The sequence below is a fragment of the Microcaecilia unicolor genome, chromosome 7 (assembly GCF_901765095.1).
Source record: "Microcaecilia unicolor chromosome 7, aMicUni1.1, whole genome shotgun sequence".
Taxonomy (NCBI): Eukaryota; Metazoa; Chordata; class Amphibia; order Gymnophiona; family Siphonopidae; genus Microcaecilia; species Microcaecilia unicolor.
Genome location: NC_044037.1, coordinates 13546734 through 13561376, shown reverse-complemented (window position 1 = coordinate 13561376; position 14643 = coordinate 13546734). Strand labels below are relative to the sequence as shown.

Sequence of the window (14643 nt, the reverse complement as noted above, 5' to 3'; positions counted from 1 at the left end):
TTAAAAAATAAGCTTTATTAGCCAAAAGGAGTGGCCTAGTAGTTAGGGTGGTGGACTTTGGTCCTGGGGAACTGAGTTCGATTCCCACTTCAGGCACAGGCAGCTCCTTGTGACTCTGGGCAAGTCACTTAACCCTCCATTGCCCCATATAAGCCGCATTGAGCCTGCCATGAGTGGGAAAGCGCAGGGTACAAATGTAACAAAAAAAAGTAGATACTATTGGAGATTCTACATGGAATGTTGCTACTATTGGAGATTCTACATGGAATGTTGCTATTCCACTAGCAACATTCCATGTAGAAGGCTGCGCAGGCTTCTGCTTCTGTGAGTCTGACGTCCTGCACGTATGTGCAGGACGTCAGACTCACAGAAGCAGAAGCCTGCGCGGCCACATTGGTGATCTGCAAGGGCCGACTTCTACATGGAATGTTGCTAGTGGAATAGCAACATTCCATGTAGAAGCTCAAATAGTAGCAGCAGTGGAGGAGTGGCCTGGTGGTTAGGGTGGTGGACTTTGGTCCTGAGGAACTGAGTTCCATTCCCACTTCAGGCACAGGCAGCTCCTTGTGACTCTGGGCAAGTCACTTAACCCTCCATTGCCCCAGGTACAAATAAGTACCTGTATATGTAAGCCGCATTGAGCCTGCCATGAGTGGGAAAGCGCGGGGTACAAATGTAACAAAACAGAAAAAAAAGATAGGGAGAAAGGGACTCGATACAGCTGTGTTTCGGTCGTACAGGCCTGCGTCAGGAGTCTTCTCACCGTATGCTGATTTCTAATTCTATCCAATTGTAGAAGGGAATATATGTGTCTCTTTTCTGATACTGTAGCGTTAAATCATACTTGAAACAAAGTCAAGCGGAAAAGATCGGAGCAGCGTCTCGTCTCACAGCTGTGTCGAGTCCCTTTCTCCCTGCTATCTTTTGGCTAATAAAGCTTATTTTTTAAATTTTTACTACCAAAGTGTCATCTTTTTTTATGTAATTTTTTTTTTAACTTTTTTATGTATTTATATTTTTAAATACATATTTTATGATTATTTTTAAAATTTGATGGTTTTCTATATATTCTTGTTTTTTATTTTTATATTTATTTTTGTTCCTGTCAGTCATCTTCGCTGTTTTGTTTCTTCTTAGCCAGGTTGAAACCAGCAGGCTGCAACTCATCAGTGCTACTGGCAGAGGGTGTTCAAGCGACAACTTTGCTAGTTTTGGTAGCTGTTTTAACTTATTTACAAGCTTCGGAGATGAGGATGGTTGTTGGATTGAGTGTGGGAGCTTGTATACTCCTTTTATCAAGGAGAATAGAGAACCAATAAGAAAGACAAGAAAAATGGACTTGTAGAAGGAGTGGGTCAGGCTTCTCTAGGTGGCAGCTGGGATAGATGTTTTTTTTTAAATTTGTGTTCCATCAGCTACTGTGTTGCTCTGTCCTAGGTATCTATCTGAATGTGTGGTTGGTCTGTGCCTTCAGGTTAAGCCTTTGGACATTTCTTTGTAAAGTATGTTGTGTTGTTTCTATCTTTGTAGGGATGACAGGAAAGATGGCCTGAAATTCTACACAGATCCTTCGTATTTCTTCAGTCTATGGAAAGAGAAGATGCTGCAGGCAACCGAAGATAAGAGGAAGGAGAAACGGAGGCAAAAGGTAAAGAAGCATGAGGTGGAGCAGATCGACGAAAAGGGAAAGAAAGGGGTTAGTGTGATTAAATGGGAAGGTCTTCATATCTTCCTGAGAAGAAAGCTTCTCTCAACAAAGGTTTGGTTGTTGGGTGGTGGCATAAAAAACGAGAGTGCAAATATCTCCTAGTTGGGAGATCTAACCTCTTCCGTCTTCCTCTTCAGGCCTTGTGACGGAAACCCCCGTTATAAGAACATGTTGTGGTGAATGTAACTTTCTGGGAAGGCTTTAGTTTAAGTAAGCTGTGCTTGTATGTGGTGGTAAAGATGTGTACCCCTTGGGTGGTCTATCTGTAGGAGCAGAGATTGGTGGAAGATGCGACTCGCGAAGTGAAGAAAGTAAGGAAGGCACGAAACCGTCGGCTGGAGTGGAACATGATGGCCTATGATAAGGAATTCAGGCCAGATAACAGGTTCTCACCATCTCCATATCATGGGGCCTCATCCGAGGGATCACTGTCCCCAGACAATAGGCAGGTTTCTGTACAACTCTTCATCTTTTTGGCCTGTTTCACTGTTAGGTTTTATGAGTTGTAATTTGCCGAGCGTATTAGGATATTAAGTGCAAGGTGCGCTTTTTGAAGATACCATGAAATAGTTGTAATAGAGCATGGTGCTATTCTTTTGTAATCAGTTGAACGTCAGTGTAACTCTTTACTGTATATTCCTTATCTCTAAATTAACAGTAACCATGACTGTGCAGTGAGTTACCTCTGATTAAAACCTCCTGCTGCAGGGTACTCTCTACTGAAGCAGAGGAGCACATAAATTAGTCATATTAACTTTGAGGTCTTTCAAACTGCCATTCCTTGATTTATCTATCTGCCTGCCAACTGCTTCTGGAAGTGTGAAAAGGATCCCTCCTAACGAGGCAGGGTTCGTTTGTGCGTCTACCACTCCAGTCCTAGTTTCTGAGCATGAGCATAGCCAGGTCAAGATCATTTTTTTAACTGTTTCTGCAGGAGATATCTGGGACTTGGGAATCCATGCATCCTCCAGCGGGATTTGTGGGCTTCATGAATTTGGGAAGGGAGAGGTTCCATTTCTGTTTCACTTTGTAAATGATCAGGTCTGGTATTAGATTGAGGTACTCGAGCAAAGAGTGACATTCAGCAGGCAGGCTACGAACTGATATTCTCCCAGCAGAATTTATTTTTATACCTCAAGGAGGTTTATTCATTTAGACGCGCATCTTGAGCTGTGTATCCAACTCAAGACCAAATGCACTGATCGAGGGGGAAAATATCATGTTTGTAAATTTGCGCTTTAAAAGCGAAATATATTCAAAGTGCATGCAGGTAACATAGTTCTGGTTCTCACCTTTTTATAGGTTTGAAAAAGGAACCTGGGTTATTGGCGTGTGAATTAATTTCATTAAACATTTTTCACTGATCGTGTGATAACCCAATTTATCAGTCAGACCCTCAGCAAATTCTTTGTCATCTGCCAATATTTCTGTTCTTTGTGACAGGTCTTACGTGTCGGATATAGGAGATCATTCCTACCCTGGCAGCCCCAATCACTCTGCCCAGCAGATAGTTGCTCCAGTCCCACACTTGGCAGAAAACAAGGAATTAATAATGGCTACCCAGGTGCAGGAACATGGCTACCGACCCGCAGGTGCAGGAAGTCGTCAAAATAGTCTTAACAGAATGCAACAGCAGCACATACCACATCCTCCAGAGACCGTCATGAATGGACCAAGACCTCAGATTCTGAAGGACTATGGGTATGGATTTCAAACTGCTTTCATATGTCTTCATAATGAGAATTACCTAATAGCTAGAGCCTTAACCCCTACAGTTGCAGGTGCTTCGTTATCACAGTTTCACTGGTGCCGAGACTCGGTTGAAACATTTGTCTCCAGGAAATTAAGGGTTAAAAGTACAGAACTATCCAGGATGGGTAGGTTAAGGAGAGCAGAACGTATTGAGGTAATCCTGTGCTGTTGTATGGTGTGCATACACTTTTCTGTCCTGTCCCCTATTTTTATGTCTATTTTGAGTACTTAATATTCCACCACTTCTAGAAAAATGTTGCAGTGGTTTACAACGTAAAATAAAACAGTATAAAAATATAAATTAGGAAGAGAAATGCCAGTGGTGGACAGGACAGAAGCAGACATACAAGAGCATTTGGAGAGCAGTGGCCTTACACAGAGAATCCTGACGTTTGCAGGTACCGGGCCTGTGGTGAACAACCAAACGCGATGTGTCTTGGGAAGGGATTTGAAATGGGGGAATGAAAGTTCTGATAGGACTGAGGAGAGGTCGTTCCAGAGCTTTGGGGCCAGGAATAAAAAAAAAAGCAGAGTGCCATTTTGATTCGTAGTGAAAATTGCTTACAAGATTTGTGCATTCTCTGGATTCTATATATGGCACTTTGAGTTGTGGTCATAACTTAATTGATTAACGAGCAAATCGGCACCAATAATTGGGCAGTAAAGCAATTATCGACCCTATTTGGCAATAATTACAATTTATGCGCACATCTTTTTATGTGTATTCTGTAGAGGAGCACGTAAATTCTAGTGTGTGGATCCGAAAAGGGGGCATGGTCATGGCCATGGGAGGGGCATGGGTGGGTTGGGGGCATTCCTAAAATGTATGCGCGTTGTTATTCAATTATAGGATCTTCGCCTAATTTACGCATTGGGGGATTTACACCAGGTTTTCATTGTTGGAAATGGTCATGCTTAAAAGTTGCGGCCCCTGGTACTAGGCACCATTCTGTAAAGTGTACAGTAGCACTAAACGCTGGGGGGTTTTTCAGCGCCATTTGTAGAATCTAGTGCAGGACAATTCTATATGAGTACATCTAAATGTAAGCACCAACAGAGAACCCAATGATTGGAGTATATTTATGGAGGAAAGTAGGCATGTCTTAGCGTAACAGTTTAGATTTAAGATGGACAAGTGCATATTGGGAAGAATAACCCAAATTAGTGCTACTTGATGCTAGATTCCACTTTAGGAGTCACCACCCATGAAAAACATCTAGGTGTCATCATGGACAATACTTTGAACCCATTTGATAGTATTTCCTATGTGGGCAGGTGTCTGATTTTGTGCAGTTCAGCACACACACAGTTGAAAATGGTAATGCATGCACACTGTTAATTCCCCCACTACCTAAACACACCCATAGGAATGTTGCCCCTCTTAACTGAGCTAAAATTGCACGAGAATGGAAACCCTTGCATGCCTTTTCCCTGGTTATCACCTTCACCATGGCTAATCTACACAGGTAAATCACTCTTACTATTGGCCTCCCTGTGGACCGATAATTTCCTTCAGACAAAAGAGGTGTCTGTATAGTTCTACAACGTGATGTCCCATAGAAACTCCAACGAGCATCTGCCACTTTTTACAGGCTAGACATCTGAATGACCGTTTTCAAAATAGTTTAACTCTTCTAAATTGGCCTGTCTGAAAAAATGTGAGAGAAACATCCAAATGCAGATTTATGCCACTTTTTTTTGGACGTTTTTCTCTTTTGAAAATGAGCCCAGAGTAACCTGTGGAACTTTGTAAGTCTAAGTGCTTTGAAACTACACCTCTTATACTTCAATCGTGATTTCTTTGTAGTGATTAATTAGTAAGCCACAAATCTATAATATGCCATGTCAAGATGTTGCAAAGTGTAACAAAGAAAGGTAATGATATATATGATGTTAGTGACCTAAACGTTAACATTAGGTCCTGTTTCGGTGGGGGAGTCTAGCAGTTAAAATATTGCAAACGCATAAGGTCAGTTAAAAGGAATCGTTCAGCACCATGGATAGGTCCTATCACGTTCTGCAATTTGGATAACCTGCAGGTGCTGCTCTCTAATCCTGCTGTTCTGAGGGTTTGGCAAAGCTCCCAAGTTAACAATTTAACAAATAATCCAGCATTTTTCAACCTTCATTAACTGGCTATTGTCAACAGTCGGGGATTACATTGATCCTGATTTCTTATTCTGGTTTTATTGGTAATTATGAACAAATTACAGTTTATATTAATTGGTGCAGATGGTAGTGTTGCATTGAATGATGAAAGCAATTAGATAATTTCCTGGTTACGTTGTCCTTAGATGCTACAAATAAAAGCCTGTTGATGTTACCCATGCGCCCCCCCCCCCCCCCCCCGCCCCAAACTCTGGGCAAGTCATTTAACCCTCCATTGCCCAGAGTCACAAGCAGCTGCAGTGGGAATAAAAATAATTAACATGACTTTAATCATGTGATTAATGGTGTTAAATTTTAATTGAAATGCAGCCCTAAAAAAATTAAAGAATAAAATGTAATGAAAAGACAAGAAATGCAAACGACAAACTGAAAAATTACAAATTAAATAATGTAAAACAGCATGCAGAATAACAGTAAACAGTTTTACAGTTTTCACAGCCTACCTCAGAAAAGCATGCCTGTGTTTGAATATCGCCTTGGGTATGCACATTTCATTTACCAGCTTGAGAGGAGATTTTTTTTTTTGTTTTGTTTTTTTTGTTACATTTGTACCCTGCGCTTTCCCACTCATGGCAGGCTCAATGCGGCTTACATGGGGCAATAGAGAGTTAAGTGACTTGCCCAGAGTCACAAGGAGCTGCCTGTGCCTGAAGTGGGAATTGAACTCAGTTCCTCAGGACCAAAGTCCACCACCCTAACCACTAGGCCACTCCTCCACTGTTGCTACTATTTGAAATTCTACATGGAATGTTGCTAGTGGAAGTCGGCCCTTGCAGATCACCATGTGGCTGCGCAGGCTTCTGCTTCTGTGAGTCTGACGTCCTGCACGTACGTGCAGGACGTCAGACTCACAGAAACAGAAGCCTGCGCAGCCTTCTATATGGAATGTTGCTAGTGGAATAGCAACATTCCATGTAGAATCTCCAATAGTAGCAACATTCCACTTAGAATCTCCAATAGTATCTATTTTATTTTTGTTACATTTGTACCCTGCGCTTTCCCACTCATGGCAGGCTCAATGCGGCTTACATGGGGCAGCGGAGGGTTAAGTGACTTGCCCAGAGTCACAAGGAGCTGCCTGTGCCTGAGGTGGGAATCGAACTCAGTTCCTCAGTTTCCCAGGACCAAAGTCCACCACCCTAACCACTAGGCCACTCCTATTTCTTCTGTAAAAGACATTTTACCTCTGGAAACTGGCTTAAAGCCATTCTGAAATTTCTAGGAGCTGTGGTGGGAAGAAATACACTTCTAATTTCCATTTTACCAATCAGTGTTGATCAAATTCGTACATGCTTGGGCAGGTTGAGTGCATGTTCTTTACTTTCAGCAGTAACATTTCGAGCACTTCATGGAACTGGGCCCAGTAGGCCTTCTGTTCCCCATTTTCCAACTTGAAGTTCTTTGCACAAAGAACGTTTTGCTTTTTTATTTTCCTTCTGTGAAGACTATTCAGAATCGAAATTACTTCATTGCCTCCATTTCAGGCCATTAAATAATGGGATGTTTTACCGCCGAAAATACAGATGGGATTTTCCTATTTTCACTTTAGGAAACTGTTTAAAAACTTCCTTGTTTATGATTTAACGTTTTTTATTGATGACAATGCACGTATTATACAGCCATTAATACAAGCACACTGAAAACCATAACTGCTCCTAGGTATCATTATACATGCTGTGGTGTAATATGTCATCAAGCATTAAACGTTTTATCCCCCTACCCCACCCCCCAATGTGAAACCTCAAACGATCCATTTCTTTATTAGCCAGTGAATATGAACAACATTGTGCAATTAACAAACTGAACTGTATGACCAATAACTCTGGACTTCGTGTGTCTACAAATACTGGAATTCGCCTTCCTCCTCCCTCCAGCCCCTTCCCATCCACCCCTGAGACAACTTGAATCCTATAAACATAAGGCCGTAACAGCATAACTTTCAAACTTTCTTGTTTAAAACAAAATTAGGCTTTTAAAAAAATGTTGTTGTTTTTTTTATACTGTATCTCAAGGAGTATTTTCTCTCCTTGGATTTCTTTTGTAATCTGCATTAAACCTTTGGGTAAGTAAATAGGGGACTGAAGTTTTCACTAATTTTTTTGTTTCTTTTCACTTTTAGCACCCAGCAGATGCCCATGGTAGAGTATTTTGTGCCACCTGCACCTCCACCTCCGCCCCCAATGATACCATCTGCTCAGACTGCGTTTGATAGCCCAATCTCTGCGCCTCCACCTCTGGCACCAAGTGTAGTGGCTTCAATGGCCCACATGGCGTATCCGCCCGCCCCACCTCCTGCCCCTCCTTGTCCATATTCTGCTTCTCCTCAGACTGGTCCCTTGGGCCCTCCTGTTGCCCCTCCTCCACCTCCACCCGGCCCTCCAACTGTTAGTGCCTCCCCAGCTCATTCTGCCTCCCCTCCAGTTGTGACTGTGGAACCACGGAAACCTCAGATCCCTCTTATGCCCATGAGCGATGCCCGGAGTGATCTGCTCGCTGCTATTCGAAGGGGTGAGTTGAAGGCCTTTCTTAGAATATCATTAAAGCACGGTAGAGCTTATATTATTGGAGGTTGAATGACTTGTCATTGTTCAGATATATTGATGCAGCTGTTCCTGTCTTTATTATCGCCAGCCTTTAGGTAGAGGGTCATAGACTTGATGTTTATTATATGCCGGTACTTTCTCTGTCCCTAGAGGGCTCACAAGTTTTTTGTACCGGGGGCAGAGGAGGGTTAAGAGTCGCAAGGAGCTGCAGTGGGAATTGAACCCCTTTCCCCAGGTTCTCAGGTCATTGCATTAACCATTAGGCGGCTACTCCACTCCTCCTCCGTCACTTAATTGAGGTATTTGTTATTAACCACTGTAAAGCAAGCACAGAATCCAGCAAGCAATGATGGGAGGGGTGCGCATGTACTTCCAGCGAATTTGTAGTCCCGTAGCTAGTATTGCAAGCTGCAAGTGTTATGAGGGAAGGAATGTAATATATTATCTGGGTGTTAAATATGATGCTGCATGGCCATGAGGCATATTTTCAAAGCACTTAAGCCTTCCAAAGTTCCATAGGTTTCTATGGACCTTTTGGAAGGCTAAGTGCTTTGAAAATGAGCCCCCATGTCAGCCTAATAACCAATCAGATCACCCCACGCTGAAATGATTTTGGATTTACTGGGCCTTACAGTTGGCAAGAAACCACCATGTTGTGAGGCTGAGAGGGCAAAACTGTCTAAAAGAGCCCCAAAATATTGTGAAACGAAATTCCTTAAATACTTACGTATAAGTTCATCCTGTTTTTCACACCCATCTGACGACTTTGTTGTGTGGCCATCATCTTCTCCTACCTATCCCCCCCTCCCTTTTACCGGTCCAGCATTTCATCTCCCATGGTCTCTCCCCAGTCCTCTGGACAGCAACTGGTAGATATTCTTCTCCTTCCCCCCCCCCCCCAATGTGGTTGCTTTCTTTCCTCCATACCTTTTCCAATGTGGGGCCTTCCTGTACAGGCCTGCAATCAAGCGTGCTGCAAAGTCCCACCCTCTGCCTGACAGCAAATGCATCACTAGAGCTCCTGTGATGCATTTTCTATGGACAAGAGGGCAGGACGTGGCAACATTCACGAACATGGGCCTGTACGGGAAGGCACAGAAAGGAGTGGAAAAAAGAACAACTCCAAGAGATCAAACAGAATTCCAGGATAAGATGCTCCAAAACACAAACTTTATTCTGACCCTACACGGTCCGTGTTTCGGCTTTTAAAAAAGCCTTCCTCAGGGGTCAATCAGTGAGTGCACAGCTGTATATTGGTAGAAAGAGGAACACATAAATTAATGTCTCGGGTCATGATCTTTTGTTAATAGGGTTAGGTAGTGGTGCACATGGTCAGTTCTGGTCATTTTTACTGACCTGAAATGCCGTTCTCCCTCCAGCACCGGTGATTCCCATAAGCCAGCCTTCTGCCAGCGTGCGTCATCGGAGCCTCTTCTCAGGCGCGTCCCGCCTACTCTGCAACTTCCTGTTTTCCGCAAAGGTGGGACGCAGGAAGTTGCAGATTAGGCGGGACGTGCCTGAGAAGAGGCCCCGACGACGCGCGCTGGCAGAAGGCTGGCTATGTGAATCGCTGGTGCTGGAGGGAGAACGGCGCTTAAGGGCAGTAAAAGTAAGCAGACCACGCGGACGGGGAGAGTGGACAGAAGAGGCTGGGCGGGCCTGGCGCAAAAGTGGCAGGCCCACCCAAGGCTACGCCCCTGCTGCAACTAAGTGGGAAAATGTGGGATATAAATGTGTTAAATACATAAATAAAAGGTGTGGTAGGCTCACTGCAGACGTGTGCAGGATAAAGGGGGACTTTGTAGGGAAGGGTGGAAGGCATTGTTTGGAGTGAAAGATCACCCGAAAGTGGTAAGTTAAGTCAGGCACAAGAAATTTTACATTGGTTTCCTCTTAAAGAATGTATAACTTTCAAAATATGCACTCTGGTGCATAAAATAATTCACAGTGATGCCCCGACCTACCTGTTAGACCTTATTGACCCACCACCCAGGAATGCTAAAAGATCAGCACACACATTGCTAAATCTTCACTTCCCCAGCTGTAAAGGTCTAAAATATAGACTAATACATGCATCCAACTTTTCATACTTGAGTTCGCAATTGTGGAATTCTCTACCACTTGACCTGAAAATAATTCACAACCTAATCAACTTCTGCAAAGCACTGAAGATACATCTCTTTAACGTGACGTACCATAATGACTCATAATTAGAACCGTAATTCTCCATCATTTACTTAACAATCGGATTGTTTTCGCCCTATATCTTATCGTCTAATTTTATTAAATAATCCATCTTCTATATGTGATACCAATTGTTTGTTTTCCCCTTTTTTTACCTGATTGTTCATTATATCATCCATGTTCTATATATATTACCAATTGTATCTGTACTCTGAAATGGCATAAGTCATGACGGGAAAGTGTAAGCCACATTGAGCCTGCAAATAGGTGGGAAAATGTGGGATACAAATGCAATAAATAAATAAAATGTCTCATTTAGTAAAGTGCATCTTAAGCTCTCCTGAGTAGAGAGATGTGGTAGCCGTGTTTGTCCACTTCCAAAGGTAATCAATAGAAATAGAAGAAAAGAAAATAAGATGATACCGTTTTTATTGGACTAACTTAATACATTTTTTGATTAGGTTTTGAAGGTAGCCCCGATCAGATGAAGGGGCTACCTTCAAAAGATAATTTTAAAAAATGTATTAAGTTAGTCCCATAAAAATGGTATAGTTTTATTTCAACCTCTCCTGAAGGCATGGCTAGCCAGCCAGGTTTTCACGGTTACCACAATGAATACGCATAAGGGGTATTTGCATGCAGTGGGTCTTCCTTATACACCGATACCTTATATGCACCAGTTGTGGTAATCCTGAAAACCTGACTAGCTAAGTGTGCCTTTAGGAAAGGGTTGAGAAGCGCTACTTTTAGTATACCACAGAAGTTTGTACTTGTAACCTGATCAGGACTAAAAATTCTGAGCAGATCACATTGTGAGACGTACACTGTCAATGTAGCTGACCTTAAAGGTATATTTTGTGTGTTTGTTCTAATTTAGGCATCCAGCTCCGAAAAGTCCAGGAGCAGCGGGAACAGGAAGCCAAGAAGGAACCAGTTGGCAACGATGTGGCCACTATTCTGTCCCGCAGGATTGCGGTAGAGTACAGCGAATCAGATGATGACTCAGAACTCGATGAAAACGAGTGGTCTGATTAATAAACACCAGAAATAGTGTAACTCCCCACCCCCACCCCATGCCATATCTCTGCACCAGTTGTGCATGGCCGGATCTTCTCCCTCTGAGATCCAATTATCTATTCTTACCCTGCTGTTCTGACACGTGAAAATTTGCACAGTTATATATTGCATCCTTGGAACTAACTGTATGTAATATTGGAACATATTGGTGTTTAAAAAGTGATTTTATTTATCTTGCTCGCAATATTCCAGTCTATGAACGTGACATTTCACCTTTGGTATGGTGGTTGCTAGGTTCAAAAGGCTGAATGCAACTTGATATGAGCACTTTTCAGTGGTTGGACGTTGGCTTGGGTTTTAATTAACACAAGGTTACACCTTGACCATAATTGGAAGGCCTGTACTTGTGAGCAGCTTAGGGGGCAGGTCGGTACATTGGCTTCTTAGCTTTTGCATTGAGACAGTCCCTAGTACCATCATGCCAAGAACAGAATCCCCCCCCCCCCCCCCCCACCTTCACAAACCCTTTTTTCAAACAAATCTAACTTCGCAGAACTTTCCTAGCTACAATGGAAAGCAAGATGATCATACAATGAAGTCATACAGGACTGAAAGAAGATAAGTGATTTTATTTATAACTTTGCTGTGTTTTAACAGGTCATATGTATCAATTTGAGGTAATTCTGCAGAAAAATATTTTGAACATATATAAGATTTTATTGAAATGCTGTGGAATTTATAGTATTTGAGTAAGCTGGAGCATATCTGATCATGACGCGTGAACGCAATGCATGTTGCACAAAGAAATCCACATTTGGCAGAGCCATAGAATGTGCTAACTTCAACCTAGATATTGGCACCTAGTTTTAAAATTGCCACATGTTTAGAACTGATAAAATCTTATCAGCTGCTGCTCAAATTTAATGATGACAGGGCATGTTACCCTTGTGTTTTGCAGACAACATAAATGTGAGAAAAATGCTGACCGAAAGGTGGTTGGTAGATTCAATTACCACCTCTTTCTATTTATTATACATGTATATTAGAATGCTATAATTTATATGGTATCGGCCATAACAAAAAAATATTTATATATTTTCATATGTATGTATTAATTTATTTATTGGTTTCAAGAAGATTTGGATGGCTAAGCTCAGTTTATTATCTCTGAACAGTATTTCCACTTTTTAACAGTCTCCTTGCTTCTCTCATTTGCTGGGTATCCTGGCTCTGTGTGTTTTAGCACTGTTATATTAACTGGGTTCATCTTAGCAGCTCTGGTATTTCCCTCCCTAAAGCCTGGTCCTCAAGAAAATCCACCCCGACCCCATCCCCAGATAAGTGAGGTGTTCAGGAGAGCCACAGTATATAATCAAGTGAGAGAGATGGCATTCAGCTGTGCCAAAAACCTGGTTTTGTTTGCATACCAGACCTATTTGGAGTCTTGAGGAATGGCTCCGAGAACCGCTGGTTAGACCCTGCATTCTTTTGAACCCTGCGGCTGTCTCACGTTGCTGTATTCATGTGTCACCAGTATGACAAGACATTATCCCAGCAGCAGTGTACAAGGAGGTCACCACCAGAGAAGGCCAAAGCAGGCAAATATTATTTGTATCTTCTCTTGTTGTCATTTTGAAAGCCCAGAAAATGATCCCAGAGCTGTATCCTCAAGTTCTAGAAATGTTGGTAGAGAACTTGTACCTTTAGTGCTGCGGGTTTGGGGATTTTTGAATTTTTGCACTTTTCTCAAGATTCTTTTACTGTTTTGCCTCCACCTTTTACTCTTGAGGCCATTCCATGAAGAAATATTTTCTCATGTTTAATTCCTGACTCTACACCCTTTACGCCTCTTATGACCTCCTTGTTCTAGAACTTCCTTTCCATTGAAATAGAGTACGTCCTGTGCATTATTTACAGTATTTTAAAATCTCTTTTCTAGGATAGGTCCTTAAACCTTCTTTGTGGCTGCTGTACTTAGCATGCCTGTCGCCGAGTTCAATTTTTGTCTTTCACACTTTTTGAAGGATTAATTTATTTATTTGTTACTTTTGTATCCCACATTTCCCCACCTTTTTGCAGGCTCAATGTGGCTTGCATAGTACTGTTAACGGCGTTAGCCGATTCCGGTCTGAACAAATACAAGGTATGGACGAATACTGGTGAGATTGTAGTAGAATGAGGTACATGTATGTTAGGTACATTTGGGGGGAGAGGAAGAGTTAGGATATGTCATTACGATCTTTGGTTATGTTGTGTCGCAGGTAGCCAGGTATTTTTTACGTTGGGTTGGTGGGGTACGCTTTCCTGAACAGGTCTGTTTTTAGTACTTTCTGGAACTTTAGGTGGTAGAGCGTAGTTTTTACTGCTTTTGGCAGTGCGTTGCATAGTTGTGCACTTGAGTAGGAAAAGCTGGATGCATAGGTAGATTTGTATTTGAGTCCTTTACTGCTTGGGTAGTGGAGGTTTAGGTATGATCGCGCTGATTTTGTGGTGTTTCTGGTTGGCAGGTCGATGAGATCTGTCATGCGTCCCAGTGCCTCGCCGTAAATAATTCTATGAACTGTCGTGCAGATTTTGAAGGTGATACGTTCTTTGGTAGCCAATGCAGTTTTTTCTCGGAGATGGGTCAGTTCTATAAATGTTATTCTATGATATGCTATCTATGTCTTATACACTGCACGTATTATCCATAGTGGACTTCTAGGCAGTTTAAATGACACCTAAAACCTTATATATTAGGAGACTTATCCATGTAAATGTATTACTTTCTGGTGCCACAGTTCAATTTCTGGGAACAATAGATATCCTTAATTTCTCATGTGCCAAAATCCTCAACTCTTGAAATGTGTCCTGCATGTGATTTTAGTTTTTTCACTCAACAGATATCAGTTAGCTACTTATAATCTGATCTTCATTTGATTATTTGTGAATTAAAGTGTGGAGGATGGTTGTCGTCTTGTCGGTCATTAGAGTGTGGTATCCCTCAGTGTCCACATTCCTCAAGGTCTACTTGATATCCGCTGACGTTCTTTAGCTAAGATACTGAATTCCAAATTCTTGGACTATCACTGTTGAATAGATCACACTTGGCGGTTTGTTACTTTAAGATCATAGAATGCTGAGACAATAACCAGATAAAATTTGTGCTTTAGATGTGATCATTGACTTGTTTTGGGGGGGGGGGGGGTGGAAGGGGACTAATAGATTAACACTGAAAAGGTATAGAAGCCTAGAAGAGGCTGTCTCCAGTTTTGGCACCCTAAGGAACTG

General features: G+C 42.1%; 1 protein-coding gene across 1 annotated transcript in view; it reads left to right on the top strand.

The window, feature by feature from the left end:
• LOC115474516 (wiskott-Aldrich syndrome protein family member 3-like) overlaps positions 1-11391 on the top strand; it is a 36182-nt gene extending 24791 nt beyond the window's left edge. The window contains exons 4-8 of the mRNA XM_030210006.1: positions 1531-1648; positions 1978-2153; positions 3152-3409; positions 7749-8137; positions 11234-11391. Coding sequence (XP_030065866.1) covers positions 1531-1648; positions 1978-2153; positions 3152-3409; positions 7749-8137; positions 11234-11391 — 1099 coding nt within the window. The remainder of the gene's footprint in view (positions 1-1530; positions 1649-1977; positions 2154-3151; positions 3410-7748; positions 8138-11233) is intronic.
• Positions 11392-14643: the final 3252 nt, after the last annotated feature.